At 41.2% G+C, this 26,808-nt stretch overlaps 1 protein-coding gene across 1 annotated transcript in view; it reads right to left on the bottom strand.

Moving 5' to 3' along the window:
* Positions 1 to 26,808, bottom strand: part of LOC310950454 (E3 SUMO-protein ligase PIAS1-like) — a 56,116-nt gene that overhangs the window by 20,474 nt on the left and 8,834 nt on the right. The window contains exon 2 of the mRNA XM_083918272.1: positions 5,098 to 5,593. Coding sequence (XP_083774398.1) covers positions 5,098 to 5,590 — 493 coding nt within the window. The 5' untranslated portion in view covers positions 5,591 to 5,593. The remainder of the gene's footprint in view (positions 1 to 5,097; positions 5,594 to 26,808) is intronic.

Genomic DNA, 26,808 nt, shown 5'->3' with positions numbered 1-26,808 from the left:
GTTGGATTCTCAGCTGATTGACACAGTGACCGCAGTGATCTTCAATGCGACACTCGCTGGAAACTTTGATCGTCAATTGTACGGTGTCGTGTAGCACAATGATAATAACCATATATAATAGAATGTTTCACATCATAACAAATGTCATTTGTATTTGTTTTAGACAAAGATGGTTGAGATTCTGTCCACTTAAATGAAAAACCAGAAAGTGTTAAGTACACATGTCTACATTTTGTTCATGTCTGTGACATATTCTACATGTAAACACATTGAAACTGTAGTGGCAGCCCTGTAACGATATTACTTCACTTTCTCTATTTGCTGCGAATCATGTGAGTGTTGCAGGCAAATTAGCACCTGGAATCTCTAGATGTTCTGCCGCAGACACGCAGCCATTACAGTGTACGTCCAAACACTACTTAGTGTGTAAAGCGTTAGGAAATGCATTTAAGACAAATACAAACCAAGAGCCAATAGGATTGTAGACAAAACTACTTATCAAGAACCAACAAACCCACCGCTCATTTAATTAAAAGGCTCTAAAATGTAGAAACTTTTAAATGTTAAAATAGTACAGATTATGTATTTATGCCTGCAGGATAACATAAGAGGAATATGCATGTGGGTGAAACGAAAGGTCAAAACTTATATGCAAAAATCAAGGAGTGAATTAACGGAAGTGTTGTGCAGCAGCTTTGTCAGTACTTGGCAAGTTAAAAAAAAAAGGTTTAAACTCTCAAGCTCTCTTATTTCATTCTTTCTTTACACAATTATTTCCGTCACTTTGGATGTGCATGGACGAGTGCAACAGTATGCATGTCTTCCAGGGAGAAACTGTGCTCTGCAAAAATGGGGGTAATATGCGTCTTGCATATCTCTATGATGTCTGGCATGAACCAACTCTTATGCCACATTGTACTGTTTCACACACAATTATTTACTGACTTTAACAGACAACCTGCAGATCAACTGTGGAAACAGACTTTCTCTGAATATTTTTTTCACAATTTTAGATGCGAGGACGCACCAAAACAATCCCTTCACTGCAGTCTTAAGTCTGTTATGCACATGCGCGTTTGTACAAACCCTGTCAGACTGCTTAAGCACATACATAGCCGACAAATGAGCTTTCTCCAGCTAAAAAAGAAATCTAGCAAATGAAGAGAGCAAGCAAGTGGGGGAAGGGAGTCAGAAAAATTTTGAGAGAGAGAGCCGAGGCGAGGCAACAGGAGAGGAAAAACAATGGGGGAGAGAGAGAGCGAGAGAGAGAGAGAGAGAGAGAGAGAGTGAGAGAGATGGATTTAGTGGTAATCAGTAAATCAGAGAGAAGTAAACAAGCAGAGAAGAGGCAGAGTATGTGAAAGAGTGTGTGATGAGAGTGAGGAGACTACAGCGGTCTTAAGACGAGAGAAGAAAATCTCCCACTCTGCCCATGAGGGGGAATTACAATTAATCAAGTGGTTTCATTACTGCCCTCCATTATTACCATAATTGTAGGGATAAAGAGGGTCATTTCTGAAGCCAATCCAAAATGTTCAGCTTTGTGAAACGATGTGCACCATCTTCCTCTGTTTTTTTTTTTCCTCCTCTCAGTCATCTCATCGCTCTCTCTGCTTCTCGGCATGCATTATTTATTGTAAAGTACATTTGTGTTTATGTGCAGACGTCTGAGTGTGTGTGTTTCTGTGTTTCTGTGTGTGTGTGTGTGTGTGTGTGTGTGTGTGTGTGTGCGTGAGAATAGTGTGAATGTGCGATCCAGATTCAAATGAGTGGAGGGTGTGTTCTGCAGGCACAGGTGTATGCCTGTATGATTTCATCACTTTGCATGCAAATTTTAACAGAGGATGGCCGCGGAGACAGAGTGAGGATAGAAGACGGAATGGGGGGTGGGGTGGGGGGGGGGATTTGTGCAGGAAATGGATAGAGTGAGGAAGGACGAGGGGAAGAGGAGAGAGATGGTGTGATGACAGAGCTGCAGGCGCAGTGTTTGTACATGCATCTGCAGGCAAATTAATCACGAGATGGTCTCTTACTCCATTAAAATGCTAATGTTGGAAAATGTAGACATTTCCATATATTTGCAATATATCCCAGAGCTCAGAGAGTGTTATTATGCTAAATGCAGGCTGGATGCGCATCTAATGAAAACAAATCTGACCAAGATAAAGATTATAAACCCTTAAGTAGTGAATTAAAGGGCAGACTTGGATTAAAAGACATGGTGCTTAAATGATGGGCCTTCATGAAATTAGACAAGAGAAGATTCTGGATATTTGGACTCATTAAAGGGCTTAAAAACAATGTTCTCCATCAGCTTCTTGCCCTGAATGATGAGGTCTTTCATGTACACACATTTTCTGCCAACGTTTGAACAATTTCAGTTATTTTATATGACAGATTTGTGTTTTTGTCAGGGTTCCTCTCGTTACCACACAAACATCCCTGCACCGACCAAGATTTAAGAATATTTGAATCAAATTCTGATGACAGTTGTTTAACCGCCAGTTTAATCTGATTGAACCACTCCCAAACAGTCCTGATGAAGCAGATTAGATTAGAGCCTTTTTGACTGTTGAAGTTGCAGTCGGCAACATTTGATAATTTCACTGAAAAAGACACTATGCTCCGATAGAACAACATAAATTATTATTACATCCATGTGCACCTAGAGCTTATTGCTTGTTTTGCAAAAATCCACCGCGCCCGTAACATCCTATCCACTCAGTGCACGGCTGTGTGACAGCTGACTGTCAGGCACAATTCGTGCACACGCCACAGAACCCCCCTCGCGCATGTTACAATATCACATGCACACCCCTCAAGCTAGGCATACGCTAAATTAAGTTTTTGTAAGTTTACGCAATTGTAAGTAAGTTAGCTAGTTCACCGCAGCGTAGGGTGTACTCCATGCCGTTTATTTATGACAGAAGAGACAGGCGCGTTCACAGGAATCTGGTGCACACGCAGTGACGAGCATTCGATTAGAGGGAGAGGAGGAGCTCGGTGATAGAGGGGGAGGGGCGTGAGAGTACTAAACATTCGAATTTGAGTCCACTTGTTCTTCCAGACTTGCCGACTGCCGTCGTTTTTTTCTTTCCAAACTTTAAATGCACAATCATTAGAATTGTCCGACAAAAAACAATGTATATACACGTTTTTTTTTAAATCCCTCTCAATCGTTACTTATGACCCACTAGAAGAGTGTGGTGTGTCAGTACCTGCAGAGCCCAGTGTCTGCATTTGCTCATTTAGTTGTGTTTGGGACGTTTCTGGGCGTCAACTTCTATAAAATCGCAGCGACCAGGTGCCAGATGGTAAGCACACATCCAAGAGCAAGGGTCATCTGGGGTTGGCTTTCACCATCTGGTGAACATTTTAGCCTTCAACACCCAACATTGAAAGTTGTGTTTACAAACTGACAAATCTACCCATTCTGCCTTTAACCTTGATTGTTGCATACTCAGTCATTAAGATTCAATGGTATAGAGAACCTAAAACAAGTTCTCTGATGCTTTAAGTTCATCTTAAAGTAGTCACATTATCATATTAATTGCTTGTTTACTTGTTACACTATTAGTATAAAAATGTATATCACAAGTATAAACTTTTGTTGTATACAGAATCAAGTGCCGTACCAAAAAAGAGATTCAAATTTAAGACGTTTCAATTCAAACATATTAAGGATCTTCTGTTATTTTGGACTCACTCCAGCTGTGCATGGATAGATCAATGAACGGGCCCAGGGGCCAATAGGTTCAGGGGTGCTGATTCATAAAATGTTGGTGAAAAAACCACAAAGACCACAAAGAGACGCTAAATAACCACAAGTATACACAAAACAACCAAAAATCACCACAAAGAGACAAAAAAATACAATAGGGATGCAAAATGACCACGAAGAGTTGCTAAATTGTCAAAAAAAGACAAAACGACTACAGAGACACAAAGATTGGGGGGGGCTCTAACATGTCTGTGCCCAGGGGATCTTTGTTTTGTAATGCGTCCATGCGGCTGTGTGTAGTCACATGGGAACAAAGTTGAGTGTTGTACAGTAAGTTAAGATGTGAGGGTGCTATGCAGAGGCAGTGAACTGTTTCTCAGCAGTGTTTTCCTTTTCCTCATTAAATGTCTCGACTCTCATTACTCACCTAATGTATCCGAGGAGACGTGTGACTGTGTTGATAAATGTAATGTCAACATATGTTGCTAATGATCTACATGCACGGATTCATTTATATTCAGTGGTTCCACACTAATGTAAATTGGTCTCACAGCAAGAAATACATACAGTACATACAATGAAAATATAATGACAATTCATGTGTTGCCTAGAAACAAGTTCCAGCATATTATAATACTACACAGATATCAAAATAAGAGTCCATTATTCACCTATTATGTATGTATCCAGTTGCAAAATGTCACTGAAAATTAACTTTGGATCCAGAAATCAAGAAAACCACGTATATGATGAATCATTAAATGTTGGTTTCAGGCATGGGACAGAATGTGGGAAGAAGTGATACAAGATAATCTGAGATGGCAAATTCTTCAGCTTTTATTTATAAATATTTTCACTTACAACTCTAATGAACCAACTGTGGCCTCTGTCTACTCCGTACTCTCCTGGGAAAATTATATTTTTGGTCATGTTTGTGTGTGCTCTCAACGCATTAGCAGGCAGCACAACACCAGGCAGCCCTGGCAGGGAGCCTCTCCACCAAATGTCAATGTTTTCTGTGACTGCTGCCATGATTATTATGGGAATTATACGGTATATACCGACTAAATATTCACAATAAACTGATATACAGTATATATTTATAATAATATAATATAATATAAAATGGTGCTATTCTCCTGAAAACTGAAATCGGGTTTGAACAATTAATTATTACTAAATTATCTCCTCAGGAAAATTCTTGCTACCAGCTCAGCTGACAAGCACTTCATACAGCGCTTAAGCCCATTTATTATACCCTGCAGTGTGAGGATATATAGTGCAAATATAATGCCTACACAGTGATTAAATGGATCCATCTACCAACGTTCCCCATAAATCCACCTCTCACACAGAACACACACACGTGTCCTCACCTAGACTGGTGGGCTTGATGAGCTCGTCCAGCATGTCGTAGAAGGGCAGCCTCTGGAGCTTCACATCTGGGTGGACCGGATGCAGCGTGGCTGAGCTGGACAGGTGTTGCGTCAGCCCGGTCAACTCATGCTTTCCAGGGCCCAGCAGTGAGAGTGGCAGTAAGGCAGCGGGGGACGGGGCTCCACCATGACCGGCGTGGCCCTCATACGCCAGCTGTGTCAGGCCGGCGGGCAGTGCGGCGCCCCCGCCTCCCACCATTCCAGCTGAGGCCGGGTGGTGTGGCCCGGGCATGGCCAACTCTGAGTGGGACACCATTTTGGCAGGGAAGCGCCGTCGGTAGAGCTCCTTGACCTTCATGTGCACGGCAGGGCTGCAGCCGGCCTTCAGCAGATGCAGCGCCTTGGTCAGCAGCTCATGCTTGCGTCCGTGCTTGTTGCGTCCAGCGTAGCCCAGCAGCACCTGCAGCTCTGACACCCGCAGGCTCATCACCATTTGCTGTGAAACAGGAAGAAAAATCTTGATTTGAGAGGCCATTCACATGACGGATACAAAACTAGCAGTCATTGATGTGTAGAGAACTCAGAGCAGAGCAGGACACAAAGGTGGAGTCACTTTACATAGGGACACTAAAGCTGGGACAGTGATAGGCTGCTATTCATTGTGAATGGGACCTGGTGTTGCAGCCTGGCTACAGCCGAACTACAAGTTGAAAAAGGCTCAACTTTATGCAAATGTAAGGCGGGTGACAACCAGGCGAGAGCAAATCACAGCACACAGGTGTTTACTTCTTCGCTCCACCAGATGAGTTGGGAAATACGCATAATGCGCTGAAAAAGAGAACAAAAAGCTTTTTTTGCAGTGCACCCTGGACACAAACAGTGGAACAGCAAATTAATCAACAACGTCTTTGTGCCTCGTACAGCAGCTACGTCAGAAAACAACTGTCCGGTCGGAGTAGAGCATGTAAATTATGTGCTCAAGGCAACATACCCAGAGCTGCAGATTTATGAGAAGCCAGAGAATGCTTACTACTTTGTGTGAGTGCAGCGTTACTCTCAGTTTGACTTGGAACAGTCCCCAGTGTGGAAGAAGACATTTGGCTGCTCTGCTAGCCCTTCTGCCACCGTCAGCCCCGCCAGGTACGGAAATAAATTGATGGATTCAATTTTAAATGCATAAGTGGATGATTTGCATCAATATTCTGTGTCTATATCTGGCTTGATGCTGGTGTGTTGCTTTAAAGCAATGCCAAAGTCTGAGCTGAGTCTCTCCCTACATAGAGATACCTTAGCTTAGCACAGCCGGCAGTTTGCTCAACAGATGTTTAGGAAAAAAACGCCCCCCCCCCCCCCCACACACACACACACACACACACACAAACACAGTGTGGCAGTCCTGGCAGAGAGCATTTCACTGCACTACAGTACATACCATAAAATATATTACAACAGCATGAGAACCATGTATGAGAACCTGTCTGCTGGATCAGCACCTGTCCAAACACAACACACACCACTGACACTGGGAAGCGGCGCACACGATGCAGTAGGTTTTTGACTGTGCTGGAGTGAGAAAAAATCTACAAAGGATTTTGTCTGTCTCAACGTGAGGCTGAGGCGGTCCCTCGCAGGGGGTCGTGGGATGGAGTAGCTGCAGTAAGAGCATGGGAAAAAGTGTTGCCTGCACTTCAGGTTGGCACAAACTACGGTAAGCAGCTCATCATCTCACTGGACCGATTGTCCAAATGTTAAGAAAAGCAAAGTCAGCTGTGCCCAGGGTGACTGAAGCTCAGCACTGCCTGCAGCTGTTTAGAAGTTAATGCAGTGATCATTTCATTCATAATAAGCTGTTTCACCAAATGCTGGAATTTCTTAGCTCCGGTGATAAAAAACCAAACCCTCACAGTCCAGCTGAGATTTAGATGGATACAGAAAAACAGCTACTGCAAGTAACATATACTGTAAGGGTATTGAAGGGTGCCCTTGAGCAAGACACTTCTCGTCATTTGCTCCGGATCACTAGACACTGGGCAGATCAGGAGGAGACATCCACCGACGCTCTCTCCAGATTTCATAAAAGAAGTTTCACATCCCCCCGGGGAACCATGCTGGACAGCCTCAGTTTGTGCTGCTGCTTGTTCAAGGTTGAGGGGGCAGAGAAGAAGAAGGCCTTTTCACCAAACTCTGTATGAACTGAGGGGGTGGAGAGAGTAATGAAGCCCCAGGAGGGCAGGCTATGGCAGCCCTGTTTACATGACATTACATGAAATGTGTGGATAAATAAGCAGGCTGCAACTAATGATTATTTTCATTAACGATTCATCTGCTGATTAGTTCTCAAAGTCCAAGATGATGTTTTTAAATGTCTTGTTTTGTTGAAAACCCAAAGATATTCAATTTAATATGATATAAAACAGTGGAAATCTGGAAATCTCCACATCAACAGCATTCTTGCATGAAAAATAGTGGATTATCAAGATAGTTAGTTATTATTTTTCCGTCGATTGACTCATCAATTAGTCGACTAAATATTGCAGCTCTAGATTCAAGGAGCCAAGCTGGCCTGAAAGGACATGAGATCAGGGAAAAAATATTTAGCTAATTGTCTGAAAAGACTTAAATCATCTTTCAATGTAAAGCAAAAGGGAGCACAACTTCTAAAAATTAGAATAGGTGAGGCATCCAGATAATCAGCTTCCTACAGTCATTTCAGTCTAAAAGAAAAATCATTTTTTTCTTTGACCGAAACGAAAATAAAGAGCTGAGCAAACAAAAACAAAACAGGACAAGCACAGTAGGGAAGAGAGAGGCCCGGATCGGACGGAGCACGTTTCAGCAGCCTGGGGCGTCTTTTTCTAATTACGTTGTTGAGCGCCTCATGTCTTTTTTTTTTTTTTTTTGCAGGAGTGCCCTTAACGCCTTGAGTTGAAAGAAACTTCAACTCAGTGCTTTACAGCAAAACAATGTCTGAGGACGGGTGATTCGGTTGTTTCCTAGTAGCAAGAATAACAAAAGGACGCAGCTGAAAAAGCTCTGTCTCATCAGGGCGTCGCAGTGCGGTGCGCCTCACGTTTTCGACCTGCAAAACGCACTCTGTCTGATCGGGGCCTGATGCACTCTTTATCTTAAAGTGGAGGTGAGTGATAAAGTTTAAAAGAAACCCCATTCACTAGTAGCCATCAGTAGCATACATGAACCTATTATGGCAAACTATCGCTATGAGGCAGACCTTACAGAAATCCAATCTTAACTGCATTTCACAAGCTAAACACAAGGACACAAACTGTACACACACACAAACTCTGGGTAGCCCGTAAGAATGTCTTGGACAAACATCCTCCCTTCATCTCCTTTAATGACAGAGCCGGGATGAAAAAGCACACAAACACACGCCCCTTAAATGACAAAGCACGGGCTGCTACTGCCCAGTGTGTCAGTTTCCGGCTAATCAATTATATACACACGGTTATAATTGTTATGTTTTCAGAACTTGTGTGTAATTAAACTGTTCTTCCTTATAATGAGGCTCATATATCTGCAGTTACACCGGAGTCTTGCATTTAATTGACGTTTAAAATGACATACAGTACATGAGTGCTGTAGGCTATTCTTCCGAGTGACCTAAACATCGCAGCTACTTTTTAGACTTGGAAAAACAAAAACAGTAAGATGCACCAAAACCACGTTACTAAAATAAAAGAATCCTTATATTTAAAACAGATCCCAGTCCACACAGTCAAATTTGTCTCTTTTAATAACTGCTCAACTGGAGTAAATGAATCCATAATAATCAAATGTGCACATCAAATAAGACACATAACTTTGCAGGAATAGAGCAAAGTCACTTGTTATTTGGATTGTTGAATGAAGAGGACAAAACTGAAGCTTCTTCTTCTGCTGTCCTATTTTGTGCCGGGTACCAAAACATGTTACAGCACCAAAACTACTTTCATTTTCAGCAGAAGAAGCCCAGGTGTGAATAAAACCTCTCACTCTGGTCCAACCAAAGAAGAGCACTGCTTCACTAAAACTAACGTATCAGCGATACTTTTGAAAGGAACTGAAACCTTAAAAGTGTTGCCGGTTACTCCTAAACCTGTTCCACTTTTGCAAATCTAGCTTTCAGTGTTTGCAAGTGCAGCAAACCAATACATGTTTGAAGTGACAACAACAACAATATTTGAAACACACAGAGCCATAAAAAAGATTTTCAGGTAAAGCGTATTATTTTTAATTAATCAAATGGTGAAATTAGACATTTCTGGATGTGAAGAGAAGAATTATCAACAGGCATGATTAGGCATTAGTTAGAAAAAATTCATATTACAAAAGCTTATTGAGCCAGAGAATGCTGTTCTGTGCTGATCAAGAAGTCTTTAAGCCCTATCCCACTGCAGGAACTTACCAAAACAACTCTTACTATGTTTATGTTCTGCACTAACACACCACAGCAAATTCCTTCCTTCCCTGTAACCTATTTTCTTATTCTGTGTTCATTCATTCATCTTCAACCGCTTGTCCCTGTCGGGGTCGCGGGGGGCTGGAGCCAATCCCAGCTGACATCGGGCGTGAGGCGGTTTACAACCTGGACAGGACGCCATTCCATCACAGGGCACATAGAGACAAACAGAGACAGACAACCATTCACAACTACGGGCGATTTAGAGTCATCAATGAACCGAACACATGCACGTCTTTGGATTGTGGGAGGAAACCGGAGAACCCGGAGAAAACCCACGCAGTGCTCTGGTTCCGGATACTTCAAGATCGATTTCAGAAAAATTAATTAAAATAGATTACCGACCCACCAGCTTTTATCTCATTCTCACATTAACGTGAACTAGTATCAGTAACAAAAAGCAGCACCACTTCTTGCGTTGTTGTCTGTTACGGCCACTTTCTCTACTCGCCGACCAAACCGCACATTAAGATGAGGTCAGTCCTGAAATGCAGAGGAAAACCCAAGACCGAACCTCCTACCTAAAGCTCGCAAGTAAAGGCGGCAACTCATTATTTCTTACTTTATTGATTAATCGATTAATTCTTCTAAAAATAAATGTATATTACAAGTTCCCAAAGACCAAAGTGATGACTTCAAATGTCGTGTTTTACCCAACTAACTAGTTTCCTCATAGATGTACAACAGAGCCATGAAACATTCAGATTTGAAAAGCTGGAAGCAGTTTCCTTTTTGGCAGTTTTCTTGATTAAAAAATGACTTAAACAAGAGACCAGACTGCGACGGGATCAAACCAAATCAGGTCAGGGCATAAAGTGGTGCAATAATGGTCCGTTCCCTACTTCCTACCCCCCTTCTCCCGGTGCCCTTGCTAAAACCAGGGATGGATTATGAGACAATGGGCCCCTGGACACAGACATGTAAGAAGCCCCCCACCATCAACTAGACACACAAACAAGTCTACTTTTAGTCATGTTGCACCTTCTTGTGGTCATTTTGTGATTGTTTTGCATCTAAGTCATTTCATCGTCGTTTTGCATTTATTTTTAGTCGCATGGCCCTTCTTTGTGGTCATTTTGTGGGTTTTTTATTAGTTGTTTTGCATCTATCTTTAGTCGTCTTGCGTGCTTCTGGTTGTTTGTGGTCATTATGTGTAGGTTTTTGATGGATTTGTGTCATCTCTGGCATCTCTGTAGTCGTTTGTGGTCGTTTGTAGTTGTTTTGTATGCGTTTGTGGGCATTTAGCAGCCATTTGTGATCGTTTGGTGTTTTTTTTTCAGCAACACGCACACACGCAAGAGGACATTACCAGCATCGCTGTCATGGCAACAATTCATTAATTATCAGTGTTATCGTTGCAGATTGCATTGTCATTAGACTGATCATTAAGCAGTTGTTAAGTTCTTGCATGGAGAAGAGATTTCAGAAAACCTGGACCCCAAACAAGCTCCAAACTGCTCACAGTGACAGAGCAAAGGCTGCTGTTTACTGACCAAACACTGCATCTTGTGTACAGCTGTCACATATGGAGCCATGCACACACTCGCACAGACATACAAATCAAAGTGGCTGATGTTTACAATATCCACACACATTTGACTTGTCCATGGCCTTTTTCACTGCAGACATATGTCAAAGGCACATTCATGGAGAAAAAGTGGTGAATGTAATTGTGATGCCTTCGAACTGAACCACACTGCAGTTATAAAAACACATCAGTCAAACACGGACGGCTCGTACAGCAGGAAGCTCAATCACAGGTGCATCACACAGCCAGCAGCTGTCTGTCTGCGGATACGTTTGAACAGAACAATCGTCTTAATTATTTCAGTATTATTCAGTTCAGTATACATAGACTTGGACAGCACACACACACACACACACGGACACAGGGACACACACACACACACAGGGAAACACAGACACACACACACACACACACACAGGGAAACACGGACACACACACACACACACACAAACTCATTATATGTTCGGCCAAGAAACTCTCCTGCTGGCGACATAAATGACCAGTTCCATGAAATATGCATGTTGTGGAGAAGAGGGGGTGGTGAAAAAATGATGACACTGGCTGCACACCCCCTCCACCCACTCTCTATAAAACAAACACACACTCAACACATAAAAAAATACACACAAACACTGGCTCAAATAGATGTGACACACATACACACACCACCACACTGTGAATGTGTAACGTTCCTCTGGTTTCAAAAAAACAAAAATCAAATAGAGTCGAGAAAACAATGGATGGAGGAGAGAGACAGCTCCCCCTCTTTTCTGCCCTCCTCTCCATCAGCCAATCATTCTCCTTCTCAGGACAGGTGGTCCCGAAACACCTCCATCTTCCCCGTCAACAGGAGGGGGGGGGGGGGGGGGAGTGTACTCGCAGCTCACAACCAAGCGATATTCTGTTTTTTATCACTGAGAGACTAAGAGAACGTGGAACGAGCAGATGTTTGACTCTAACCACTAATCAATTATTGTAACAGTTGTAAGGCATCATTTGTTTATCAATCTGCTAAAAGATTGTAGTTGTGTTACTACAGTAAGTCATCCTGCACTTCTTAGTGAAGTGATGCAACAAATCCTGGTTCAGTGGTGACAGTTATCAAAGCCAGTGAAAAACGACAAGGAAATGCTTTAAAGTAATAAAGACATTATAGTGTCAAATTATATTAATAGTCAATGTGGCAGATGAAGCTGACTGATCTCTACGGTTGGGAATTGACAGGATTTCATTGATACTAGTGCCAATATTGATTCTTCTAACTATTGATTGGTTGGCTTTATGGATTCCTGATCAAGTGGGCCCACACAGATTTCAGCGTCAACGCAACCGTTTTCATTATATCTAAACCTGAACAGGCTTGGTGAAAGGTGTAGATGAAATGAAAGAATATTTGTACGGAATCCTTTTTTCATTTAGGTTTTCAACTTTTTCAAAGAGACGCATGAGTTTCACGCCATTGTTTTGCAATGTACCGCTTTCAAAACATGCTGACATCGATAAACTGAACTGATGAACTCTGAGGCACGAGTACGATTCTGATTGCAATTTGTTACCGGTTCACGACTGGAACCGGTTCTTGATTCCCATCTCTGCTGATCTCTGATGACACCACAAATCATCTCAACTTAATTACTGAAAATGTACGTTTTGCTTTATTCACACAAAAACAGAGGAATCGCCGATTCGACTGCACCGAAAAGCCGAGTTTGAACAATGCATGTTTGTGTGAGAATGCGCTCCGTTGTGTTGTTCTACTGAAACAACTTGACATGTAGGTGCAAAGGGAAGCTGCAACAAAGGAAGGAGGGAGAAAGAGAGGGAGAGAGAGGATACAGCACAAAGAGAATAGCTGCTATTTACAGGGGAGCTTCCACACACACACACACACACACACGCACATGCGTGCACGCACACACACACACACACACACACACACACACACGCACACACACGCACACACACATTTAATAGCTGCAGAGGAAGTTGTTTCTGCCTTAAATGTACCATGCAGTGACATTTAGCGATAAACAATATATAAACAATATATTTTAATGAGACAGTTTTGGTTTCCAAAGCACAGATGAGGATCCACTGTGTCCACCTCAATGATACGGTTTTCTCGTCAGACTGGAGGGGAACATTTTGACCAACATATGATGCTAAAACTGAAACCCACAAAAACCCAGAATGATGACATTTCCTCAGGCAAGTAAACCACTGCACCGAAATTCATTTAGAAAGAAACACACTCCCAGAACTGTGCAAAGAAATTTCACTGCAGTTAAAGACTAAGGACAGACTAATCTCACACTTTCGGATTTCAAGTTTCTCTCTTTCACTGCACTAAGATGTTAGATCGATAACCTCAACTGATCAAAACACACTTCATTCAAACTGGAAAGAAACAAAAAAAAAACTCAACAAAACTGCCTTAATTTAGGCTTTACGCTGTTTTAACTATCACCAGCTCTGGTTTGTTCAAAACAAGTCTGTCATTCACACAATAAGATTTGAAAATGAAACCTATCCCCTCACTATTTGAGCAGCTGTCTATGGGTACAGAGCGTGGCTTTTTATTTCAAGCAGACCGTTTCATCAGCAAATACATTTTTAACAATGTCACAAAAGATCGCCCCAAAAAATCACAACTGGTAGCTGATATATTCCTCCCCTCGCCAAATCCTACTGGGAAATGAGAAATGTTTCAAATTGAGAATCTGTAACAAATTTGAATCATTTGCCTCGGTTTTTTAATTCCTTTCAACAAGGCTGGCATGTTTGTTTTTTAAAGTTGTGCCTATTTAAAAGGAGAAAAAAAAGGACATCAAACTCATGCACTGCTGGAAACTTGCAACAAAAAGGAGTGAGAGGAAGAAACGGTCCAAAATGTGCCTTCAGTTCATTACAGTGCAGTCTGTTAAATGATCATTTCAAGTCAGGGTGGAAACACCAGCAATATGCTGAAACATCTTTCTACGCAGCATGAGCTTAAATTCAAGGAATGCTGTGTATTTGACAATCTACGCACGAGTGCCACTGCTTCCCAACTGAGCAGCACGTCTATTACAGGGGGTAAATATCCTGTTATCATTGCATTAGAGCCATGGAGGCAGATTTTATCTTCTTTGACTAAGAAATTCTTGATGAAAATATATGCTGTACAAAAATTATCTCATTTCATCTGCACTGTTAAGACTCAGATAATTAAACGGTTTCAGATACTGGAAATCTGTGTGGGCCAACTTTGAACTTTGATCCATAATCAAAGAATCTGACTGATGAGCAGAAAAGATACCAGAATTTGTATCAATAAAATCTTATCAATTCCCATCCCTAATTATTACTTAATTTTGGTATGTTAATGCTGGATCAGGGATATGATTCTTTAGATGATGAAAACTACCATAACTAACTACTTTAAATGTATACTGCGTACACCTATGTCTACCATTACTTCACTTTAACATGAAGCATCTTCTGTTTCAGCAGCATTGTTTTGCAATTAACCACGGCTCCATTGGCAACTGTTTTGAGAATTTGACCGTCAGTATCAACCACTTTTTAACATATGAAGATAGGGACAGCAAAGAGCAAAACAAGCACCCCAAAATAAATAAATGTTTAATATTTGTTCTCTGCATGGGTTTTCTCAGGACGGTGGCTGGAGTCTCCCTTAGAGATAGGGGGAGAAGTTCAGCCATCCGTGAGGAACTCGGAGTAGAGCTGCTGCTCCTTTGCGTTGAAAGGAGCCAGTTGAGGTGGTTCGGGCATCTAGTAAGGATGCCCCCTGGGCGCCTCCCTAGGGAGGTGTTCCAGGCACGTCCAGCTGGGAGGAGGCCTCGGGGAAGACCCAGGACCAGGTTGAGAGATTATATCTCCACACTGGCCTGGAAACCCCTCGGGATCCCCCAGTTAGAGCTGGTTAATGTGGCCCGGGAAAGGGAAGTTTGGGGTCCCCTGCTAAAGCTGCTGCCCCCGCGACCCGACCCCGGATAAGCGGATGAAGATGAGATGAGATTTGGTCCATCAGTAAAATGTAAATATGTGCAGCATTGTCTGATTCTGATTGTATCAACGCTGCACATGTGTGGGTGTGTTTATTTGCATGTGCACAGGCATTTGTTTGAGAGACAATGGTGAAGCAAATAAAGTTGTTTGACTGGGGGTGAAAAGTTTGACAAAGAAATGTGCCAACTGACTGATCTGACATGTTACATTTACATTATTAGGCTGACGCAATGGCAGTTTCTTTAACCAAAAGCTGCCACTTTTAAAAGTTAGTGTTGAGCCCTGTAAACAGTGATTATAATAATAATTAATTTACTAATATAATTGATAATTAATTTATTTACAGTATGTAGAGTTTTTTTCCAGAAACCTTTTGAGGAACTCAGGATTTCTATTTGCTTTTCCAACCATCCCTCTCAGTTTTGGTTGCTGGATGGGGTTAATTGTCCCCTAAAAAGTCCCTCCTGACGTTGCAGTTTCTGATGGCTCAGGCACCATCCAGGTGGAGTTTGTGGTGCTTGAATGACCAGATGCTGACGGGTGTAATATGAGCCTCATGAGTCATTCAGACTGCAAGCACGCACTTGTCATCACTAGAATAAATATTAGGACTTGGGATGGGATTTTCTTTTAATGTACTTGAACTTAGTAGAGCGAAAACTACATGCAACAAAGGTCCCTGGCTTTAAGCAGTTCATGGTCGTTATCTTAACCCCGCAATTTAACTTTCATCAGAGTTTGCTAAATGTAAATTACAATCCAAAAATACCTCCATACCTACAGCCTTAAAGGCTGATATTGGTTTCAGCAAGTACGTGAGTCTATGCACGGATCTAATGGCACATAATTTAGCCCGAAACAATCTACTTTAAAGTGGTTTATTTATGTTATTCTGTTGTGACTGACTGTCAAACTAGATAATAAAATACAGTTTTATGGCATTCATTCTGTATGTATTTGTTCTGAGTTTAGGCTGACCTGAGCCAGGTCCTACGCTGGTCATACGAAATTTTCCACGCCTTTGCAACCCTGTGTATACTGTATATACTGCACTTTGTGCATCGCACAGGTACTAGCTCGTACGATGTGCAAGTTCAGGTATCAGGAAGGGAAAAATTATATTGGAACATTTCTAGATTGAGATAAAATGCTTTCAAACCTCAAACTCAAACCCTGAGTTGGGCCACATGTTGGACTTTTTATCAAATGTCAACAAAAAGTTTTGAGCATCCTGTGATCAGATAGAGGAATGATCAGATGAACAGAGAAGGAAAAACCCTGTTTCGACTCCGCTGGCAGAGGAGTAAAAAGTAAAACACACAGTGGTCGTTGCAAATCATTGTTTCTCACAAAGACAAACTTTGAAAACAAATTGCCTGGACATAAACCGTGCCCACATATACTGTAGCTGGCAGATTAGACATTTCTAAAAGTTCCCAAATCTGCTTTGCCTTTTGGACTAAAGCTTTTTAGATGCAGTGTTGTTTCTGCCTCATGCTGTTTCTCTCTCATGCGTGTTGACACACGTTGCTTCCTTTTTCCAAAACATTTGTAGCTCCGACTGATTTCTATCTCTGCTGATCCTTCACAGAAAATTATACATTAAAACTAAAATACTTTAGAAGAAGAAGCTTGTGGTGGTGGTGTATGACCACTTTGGGATATAAACCAATAAAAACATGATCAGATACATACATTTAAAGATGGATCTTTTTCCTCACAGTTGTAGCCATATTTCCCATACGTCCAAACATTATAAAATGTCTATAATATATTTTTCTATCTATCTTTTTTATCTCTGTGTTGAAAAACCAGCAGCCAAACAGCGTTTAGCCAATATTGACATCATTTAGACACGCCTTTAAGTTATGATTCTCCAAGTATTCAATTCACAAAGGAGTGTACAAAAAATAAGCTTTACCATGTGGTTATTCCATAAAGGATATGCCCCGCCCTTTTTACTACTTGTATGCCTGCTCAGATGTGGTCAGGTCCGTATGGCAGAAAGTTATTTTAACTCATTTTAAACGTCTTTATAGTAGATCACATGTTGCACTTAAAGCCTCAGTGGATGAAAAGCAAAGAAAAGCAAAACAATTTGAAGTAGAGTAAGATCTCTTCTTGCAGCTCTCCCATCTCTGTCCTGAGCTAATCCTGTCTTTAAATCGCGACGTAACGCCCTTTCAAAGTACTATGTCCAGGTTCAAGTAGGTCCAAGCTAGGGACGTAGCGATACACCAATCTCACAGTACGATACGATACGCTACACAATATTCAGCTCACGATATAATATATAATCACAATATTCAGCCAGCAATACGATTTAATTAGACACGATTCAATACGATACACTTGCATCATTTTCTGAAAGATTTTAAAGGGACAGTGTGATTTTGGTGACACCTTGTGAGTGATCCATTGACTGGGATTGAATTAAAAAAAAACTGAAAGAATCAATTACGCAATATATGGCTCTGACTGGACAGCAGAGATGGTCACAAGTCACTTTTTGCAAGTCTAAGTCAAGTCTCAAGTCTCTGAGGGAAGCAGCAAGTCCTAATCAAGTCTCTTATGGTTTTAATAAATTAGAAAAATAGAGTTGAAGTGCAACCATATTGTATAATTACACAAAGTCCCAACAATGACACCTTATAATCAAGTATAAATAAATAAAGTCGGCTGCTCTCATAACTTGGAAATAATTACAGACACACCTGAAATGCCAGGTCCTGCTCTCATTAGAGGATTTTAAGACATTTGATAATAAGCTGGATGCGGACACATCTGGCTGTAGATATTCTGCATTACACATTCATGATTATGCACAATTTTGATGAATATTTGCTTTTTTTACTTGTTATTTGATGTTTTTATTGTATTATAGTCATGTATTTTGTATTGGCTGCTGATTATGTTTGTCAGAAACTGTGTTAGTCGTGCTGCTTTCTGTCTCAGGACACTGAGAAAAAAGAGATGTTTAATGTCAGCGAGCTCTTTTTGTTAAATAAATAAAAAATCCTCCAGCCTCTCAAACGCAGTGTAATGGTTAAAGCTAATAGCGCAGTAAAATTAATGTTATGTGGTCAAAAATAAACCTGTAACGTAAACTTGCCTTTAGCTGACGTTAATAATTAACGAGTATTTCTCCTGGTTTAACGGTGTTAGCCAGTAGATGGAGGCAGCACCGGCAAGAAAGCACTTTTCAAAAATATGTAATTTAATGAATGCCAATCGAAAAGTTAACCTCTCACAAAGCTAACATTGGTAACAAGCTAACATTGAAAGTTTATGCAGCTGAGCTTAACACAGTTGCATAGTTATATCGCAGAAACGATAAAATCTGTAGTGCTGTGTTCCCTGTTGTTTGAACAGCTTTGAGTAAAAAGACGCCAGAATTGTCATTTTACAACTTTCCTATCGATGAAGTTGTGTCTCACTGAAGAAAGACGTGATCGGAAACTGGAACTAGAAATAGTCGTAGGAATGTTCCCTCTCTTTTCTCTTTTACGCACACTTGAATTAAAATATGATAAAAGAATATGATGGATTTTTTTCCTGTACATCGCCACAACTGCCCACTCCAGGTTTAAGCCCAATGATCAAATCAATATTTTATACTGATGCAAAGAGAAACCGGAGGAGGATATGGAAGATATGACCTGTCAGTGTGGGCAAAAATCTTCATAAAAATGACCCAGGTAGTGGGTAATTTGGTTAAAATTGTAGAGTTAAGGCACAACTAAACGTTTTTTTATATATATAATTAAACGGTTTATTGCAAATACTGTCTTGGTGTTGACTTTGAGCTCGACTTAAATGATGGTAACACCATTCTCATCTCTCTCTCTGCATGTTTGGTCGATTCGTGTCAGACTGGAGAGAGGTGGTGTGTAGGGTGATAATTTGCTGTGTCCAGAGCTGGTGAGAATGACTGATGGAGGGATAAAGGGAAGGGGGATGGGGAGAGAGAGAGGGAGGAAGAGGGAGAGAGAGAGAGAGAGAGAGAGAGAGAGAGAGAGAGAGAGAGAGAGAGAGAGAGAGAGAGAGAGAGAGAGAGAGAGAGAGAGAGAGAGAGAGAGAGAGAGAGAGAGAGAGAGAGAGTGAGAGCAGCTGAGCCTCTAAACCAAATGAAATTCTCCACAGCTCCAGTTTTTGCCATCAGTTTGGTATGGCGGGTGGTGACATTACTGTAAATAAGATAGCCATGCGCCTCATGCCCTGTTGCTATGGAGAAGAAACCAGTCAGAGGCACAAATCAGAAGCTTCATCACCACATTTGGGACCAAAGCAGCTGCCAAAATCATCCAAAATTGATCCAGCATGTGAACCTAAACAGCTGCCTGCTCATTATGCTCTCGATCATTTGACCTATAAAATCTTCAAAAATAGTCGAAAAATGCCCATTACTGTATCCCAGATTTCAAGGTAAGATCTTCAAATGGCTTGTTTTGTCTGACCAACAACTTGGTTTGGTTTGGCTAAATAAAAGAGAAAAAAGGAGCTAATCCTCACATTTAAGAAGTGGTAACCAGAGAATGTATTTTTTTTGTGTGTGTGTGTGTGTGTCGATCCTGTTCGATTAACCGACCACAAAGTGTAATCTTTAGTCTTCACTAGCTGTCAGCAGCAGGAAACCTTTTTTTCAGCTTGCCTGTTCCTTACCAAAAATGCACCTTGAGAGCCATATTTAACTTCTAGCCTTCAACGTTTTATGCACACAGACTTGAAACTTTTATATTGCACATCAAGGAACCAGAAATATTCTAACACGGCTGTTCATTTCTGTACCGTTTCACGTTTCATATCCATCCAAACCTCGAAAGTGCTCCAAAATCACTACAGTGAAGAAAGCTTTTAATGCCTAATGTGTGAGATATATATTCAGAGTGACACTACGGCATCTGTCACAGGCTTAGATGTTATTAAAACACCCATACACACACGCACACACACACACACACACACACACACAGCTTACTGCAACACGCAAACCAGCTCAATCTTAATGCCAATCGACAATTGGAACGCTTTTTGTCCGTGCTGATATCAAGGAAGGAAATTGTTAGAGAAAATAAAGTCTTAAATCAGCACCCTCCTGCGTGTTGACACCTCCTACTGTGAAGTGTCGAAATGTCTCCAGTGAAAAAAGGACTATTATTGAATGTTTTTATCAGTGTTCATCTTAATGACTTTAATCACACACAATCAGCAAACGCACAAACACCTTTTTTTAAAAAGGGTGGAATGACTACAAGCAAGAGCAAGCAGGAAATTCACGAATATACAGTGCACACACATACAACAAACACGGAATATTTAACGGTTATCATGAGAGGGTTTGCTTCAGTTCAACTGAGCACACACGCAGAGAACAGTCACAAAGATGTTGCATGCATGCCATGAAGAGTTAGCATGCAGGGGGGAACATGTCCATACACACACAAAGCATCAGGACCCACGCACAGATCATTAACCTCGCGTGTGCAGGCCAAATGGCTGGTGTGTGTGCAAAATCCTCAAATGCACCGTTCAGTCATAAGATTATCATATGACATGCACACAACGACACTGTCTGCATGTGTATGTGAGGAAATCTGCTCAACTAGCTTCCTTTTCACAGGGCTGACAGATGGAAGTATGTTTGATAATGATTAACTTCACCTATGCTTGGAAAAAATTATATGCATGATTGAGAAGGCCTTGTACAAATTTAGCTTGCATAGGAAGATAAATTTAGGCTAGCTTTTTTTCCATTGCCTGAGGTGACACTGTACACCATAAATATTTTCCTCCCCTCATGACGACACTGAGAAGAAATGCGGTGAAACAGGAGTCTCTGGACCACACCTTGATCCTGACTCTAACTTGCAGCCCTTCAGCAATGTCATGACTTAACAATTAAATGTCTTTATGTAAAGTTTTACATGTATGAATCATTTTTTTTATGGCCAATGGTTAACAGGTTTTTACGCAACTCAATAATCAAGACGTTCACAAACTTTCTCAGTTGCCTAAAACAGCCTGTGGACTGACTTCTATGTAAAGGTTTTAGGTTAATTTTCAAAGGATGTGACGTGAAGAAAGTGGCATTTTGGACACTTCCCATGTGGTGTTAAAAGATAAATGAAAGGATCGATAGTTTTTACAATTTAAGGAAGAATTACCAGGTAATTGTCTGAGAACCAGCAACGCTTGGTGATACCAGTGGCATTTGTAAGAAAATGCAAATGAAACTAAATGGAGCCACAATCAACATCAGAGAAATCAGTGTCGTTTGACTGTGAAAGATCATTTTTGAAAGCACAGGATGACAATTTTCTACATATGTGATGCAGGTTCACAGGTTTTCTGATACTAGTGCAGATACGATACCTGTGTTAAGGAAGTAATACCAAAACAATGTGTGGTACCATTCATTTGTGTTGACTCAAGAGCTTTACATTTTCTAAAATTGGCATCATCATCTGACTTGTTGCCAGTTTGTAGGCCATGAGGAGCCACGAGCAGTCGAGCCACGCTGGCACAGTGTGAGTGTTTTTCCACTGAACCGCACAGCCAGGTAAAGTTGTCTACCTCGATGACGTGTTGGAGGTGTGCTGATCTGTCGTATGCAGCCCTTTTCAGCTTAATGTGACTGACTCTGTTTCTCCCTACAATATTTAACTGATCAAAATAGCGTAAAACATGCAACCATCTGGTTGATTTGACCTGTTTTTTTAAGAAGAGACCCCACGTATAAAGCTCTGCTAACTTGGTGACAATCACATTTGATTTTAATGTGAGGCAGCGACAGCAGGAAATGTTAGCTTTGCATGAGCAGTAACTTAAAACAGCTGTGACATGGCTGAAAGCGGTCAGTAAACAGTGAAATAAGGCTGAAATGTGAAAGTAAAGACAGAAACGTGCAAACCTCAAAAGCTACAAAGGTTCTGAGAGCTGAACACACAGAGACTTAAAAAACAACTCTGGCACTGCCACATATCTGTACAGACAGACTGCTACCTGGCAGAACCACAGCAGAGCAGTGGGGAAATGGTTTGGCACGTGTGTCGCTAAAGCAGACCGAACTGGATTCCAGGAAAAACCCTTTTAAAAACAGGTAACCTGGCCTTGGATGCATACGAGAAAATCAGTGAACAATGAAGTGTAAACAGAAGCGCTCACATGTGTGCACTCTTGTTTCTCTTGCCCTCTCCTCACTATGAATATGGTTAAATGAAGCTCAAATGTCAATACGATTAAATAAAATTTAGAGACATTCTGTTCACTGAATGCTGCCGGGTTCCCACACAAATTCAACCCAGGATGGAGAGGCGCAAGCAAAGCTGACGAGCACTGACCCATTCAGATCAACTGCCAATGCGAAATTTAACCCGGGCCACAGCGTCAAACTGAATAGGGAAGCAAAAGCTTAAAACCTCCACTTGTGTCCCCTAGAGGCAGGGCTGGTTGTTAAATCCTAATCAGACCAAAGAAGCAGCTTTGAGAAACCAACATCCTTCCCTTTGAGCTCCACATGTTTGCTAGCAGAGCTAACAAAACGCTGCTGCACTTTACATGGCTTTGAGGAGGTGAACAGTAATGCAGTTTTTTTGAGTCTCGGGATACGGGGAGATAGCGAGGCTAATAATGTTGTGCCAAGCAGTTTCTGCAAAGTAACTGCAGGATGTGTGTGTTTGTGTGTGGGTGTGCGGAGGTTGTGGAGGCGGATGGGGGGGAGCTTGCACACTACCTGGCCATTATATAAAGCTCCCACTCTCGGTTAGAGGGCTCTGTACTGAGTGCCAACTCCCTCCCCGTCCTCCTCCCCTCTCTGTCCTCCCATCCCCCCACCTCTTAGCCTTCCAGCTACTCTGACTCAGGCTTAACTCTGAAATACCTCCGCCTGTTGTTTTTTTCTCCCTCCTGCCTCTGTGGTATCACAATCACGGTGCACATTGTGGATCACACAAAAGACTTTGGGACTCAAACATGGTCCGGGCCGTTCTTTCCCAGAGCAAGATCAGTTCATGCAACGCCGCTGGACTGAGTTCAGAATGATTTCTTTTCGAGTCATTAGCGCTTTAAATGCTGTGCCATCACACCTGAGGCTACAGAGGTCTAGTCCCAGCTTGCCATAGGCAGATGGTGAATCTGAAACCCGTCCCCTTCGATGCTAAAAGGCACAAAGATGTGATGACGAGGGGCTGAAGGGAGGTTTGTAATGTTGTGCCATAACAGTGCAGGTGCATGCTGCTGGTAGCAACCAAGCAACACGTTTGCTTCCATGTATGTGGACAAAGACAGTTGGCAGGAAAATCTCTGACTAAGAAGTGTGATGGCAACGAGGTACAAACAACTGAGCGGGCGCGAAACACCTGTTAGATTATCACTGACCTGGTGATGAAAGACAGAAGGAGCAGAAGCTAAACATCTGAGAACAAAGACATTAGACACCAACATCCCACTGCACTGGTCTGGTGAGAAAATGAAGAAGAGTGGGAAGACACCCATTGAGTTGCCCTCACCCTCTAAACTCTTCTAATGCAGAGTTGGCAGCAGTCGGCAGACAGGGAGATGAAGGGGAACCGTGGAGACAGAAGCCTGAGACAGCAGGCTGTGCAGCAAACATGTTGCGGGGAGAGTAAAGAGCACAGATGCCTTGTTATCATCAGAGTGGCCTCTTTGATGTTGGTTTCATCTCATCACTGCCTGGGAACTGTGACTGTGACTGTGGTCTAGTGCTGAGATTCATTCAGAGAAAGAAGGCAGCCTTGATGGGTGCACCAGGCTGGTCTGTGCCCAATTCCCTTTCTACTCTGCCTCACATCTCACTACAGCTGCGTGATGGGAAAACAACACACTGCTACTAGTTGTTGCTGAATTTACAACTATAGCTGTTTCAATATCATTTAACAAAACATAACATTTAAACAAACAAGAACAAAAGATGTGCATGACACATCATACCTAGGGCTGGGTGATAGTCTGATATGATTGTTTATCGTCTTTCAGTAGGATCGTATCGTGATAAAATCATACATCAAGATATTAACAAGTACGTCATTTAAATTGATAATAACAAGCTCATACTGTACTGTCAATTTCTCAGAAAATTTTATGTGAAATATTTAGATTTTATATTTTGCACTGAAGTTCTTAATAACATGACAAAATGTGCTGTATGTTTCATTTGTTGCATATGTAATTCACACAAAAGTAAACAAAAATAGGCTTCACCATGTGGTTATTTCATACAGACTATTTATGTATTGAATTACCAAAAAACATGCTTTATCGTGATATATATATATATATATCGCTATAGAGATATAAATCACCTATTTATTTTAATATAATATTTTTGTCATATTGTCCAGCTCTAATTGAAAGTAATATTGCACATGATATAATTGTTCTCAGTGCCCGATTTGTCAGCTGTCCTTCCTGCAGAAGGGGGAAGAGTTATACGGTTTAATGGCCATTGGGAGAAAAGACCTCGTGGTCTCAGTCTCCGGCTGGAGCTGCTATGATTTGACTCAAATGTATAAAGGAAACCACAAGGATTACAGGGAGATGCTGTCTTATTTTCAGAAAACTATATTTAATTTTAATTTTTGGAGCGTCCATAGGTGACTCGGCTGGGAACCTGTGTGGACCATGAATGGAGCGTGGACTGGTGGCTGGAGAGGTGCCTGTTCATCTCCTGGGCACTGCCGAGGTGCTCTTGAGCAAGGCACCGGACCCCCAACTGCCTGGGGCGCTGATCCATTTGGCAGCCCCCTCGCTCCGACATCTTTCCATTAATTGCATGTTTATAGGTCATGTTTGTGCATGTGTGTGTATTTCGGGCCTGTGTGTGTAACATGAATAATATAATAACAGAGTGGAAAAATTTAATTTCCCCTTGCAGGATTAATAAAGGAATTCTTCTTCTACTTCTTCTTCTAATATCAGTCTGTCATCAAATGAAAAAAGAACGACACATGTACTCTCTATGAGGTGTTTTTCTTGGTGAATAGTGTCCTCTCTTATGTCTGTTTAACGTCACATAAGGACACCTGCAGCCACACAGCCTTCGGTCTCAGGTGGTGAAGTGATTGTGAATCTCTGGGAGAATGAAGCCAGCTGGTAAAGATGTTTCTGTTGAGCTAATGGCTAATAATAGAAGAGAGCGTTCATGCCGCGGCCTCTCCAGTGACCTGTGACCCGAGGGACCGCAGCTTAAGATACTGATTCACCAAACAATCTTTATTCTTTAGGAAGTAGCCTGCTGTGGGCAGAAAAGCCCTCTGCTTTCTTAAGGGCTTTGTCTGTTTTACTTGAAGGATACGATTGGTGTCCTTGAGTGCTTAGAAAGGCGCCTATAAATAAAATGTATTATTATTATTATTATTATTATTAAATGAAAATGTAATAAACACATTTCTGACAAGTTATCAGCTCAGTTTGATACCAGCAGATGACTGTTGGCAAACAAAAAATGTCCTTTTAATTATAATTAATTGGTTTTATTTTCTTATCTTTGTCTAATTGTTTAGTTCAGCCACCGTGTGTGCAGTGAAAGTGAAGGACAGCAGCACAGTTAACAAGATGGAGACAGGAGAAGTATTAATGACATTCAAGTCAAGGTTATAATGTATTTCCACTGATAAATATCATCAGTTTGTCTATTTTTGCTGTGGCCAAAATCTTCTGTCCCGATATTTGAATTTGAATTTGAATTTATTGAAAAGGATCCCCATTAGCTGACGCCTAGACGACAGCTAGTCTTCCTGGGGTCCACCGAGGTCATAAAACAGTTTTACACACTTAAATTGGCAAGGTCACAACCTTAGCCAAAAATAAGACACAAATAAAAAAAAATAAAAACACAACAATAAATAAAGACCTTAAAATTAAGAACAATAATAAAAATAAATAAAAACAATAAAAACAATAAAAAAAGTTGAAGGATAAAATTCCGTTCATACATTAATAAACAGGACAATCATTGCTGAGTCAAACAATTAAAATGAATAAAACCTTCTTAGTCTCTTTTTAAAAGCAAATTTTCCCTTTGTATCGCGAATCATAACAGGTAGATTGTTCCAAAGAACAGTTGCCCTATAAAATACAGTCCTTTTCATTGAGTTTGATTTGGGTAGTGGTAATGCTATTTGTCGACTATCCGCTCCTCTAGTGTAGTGCGAATGTGAATCTGAGCAATATGTTATTTTATCATAAAAAGATCCAGGAGTTTTGGTATTAATAATTCTGTGATAGTATATTAAAATGTTTGCAGATAGTCTATGCTCGACCGTCAGCCAACCAAGACGTTCATGCATCACAGTAACACTAGTTCTTTTGGAACAACTAAGAACCAGTCTTGCAGCTTTGTTTTGAGCCACTTGTAATTGTTTTAGCAGACAGTTTGATGCAGCAGCCCATACAACAGAACAATAGTCTAAATGGCATAGCACCAATGTACAAACAACACTTTTTAGCAACTGCGGATTGATGAATGTTGCACATTTACATGTAATTGCAACAGCTCTACCCATCTTGCCCACAACTTTGTTGATATGATCAGACCATGATAATGTGCAATCAAGCCAGAGTCCAAGGAGTTTTACAGTTTTTACTTGCTGAATGTTCTGGCCGTTCAATTGCACATTTATTGTTGGATTATGTGATAATCTACTTCTAGAACAGTAGGTCATTTCATACCTCGAAAACGATTCCAGGATATCAT

The sequence above is a fragment of the Echiichthys vipera genome (assembly GCF_963691815.1).
Source record: "Echiichthys vipera genome assembly, chromosome: 1".
NCBI classification, from domain to species: Eukaryota; Metazoa; Chordata; class Actinopteri; order Perciformes; family Trachinidae; genus Echiichthys; species Echiichthys vipera.
This window is presented reverse-complemented; position numbering and strand designations above follow the sequence as displayed.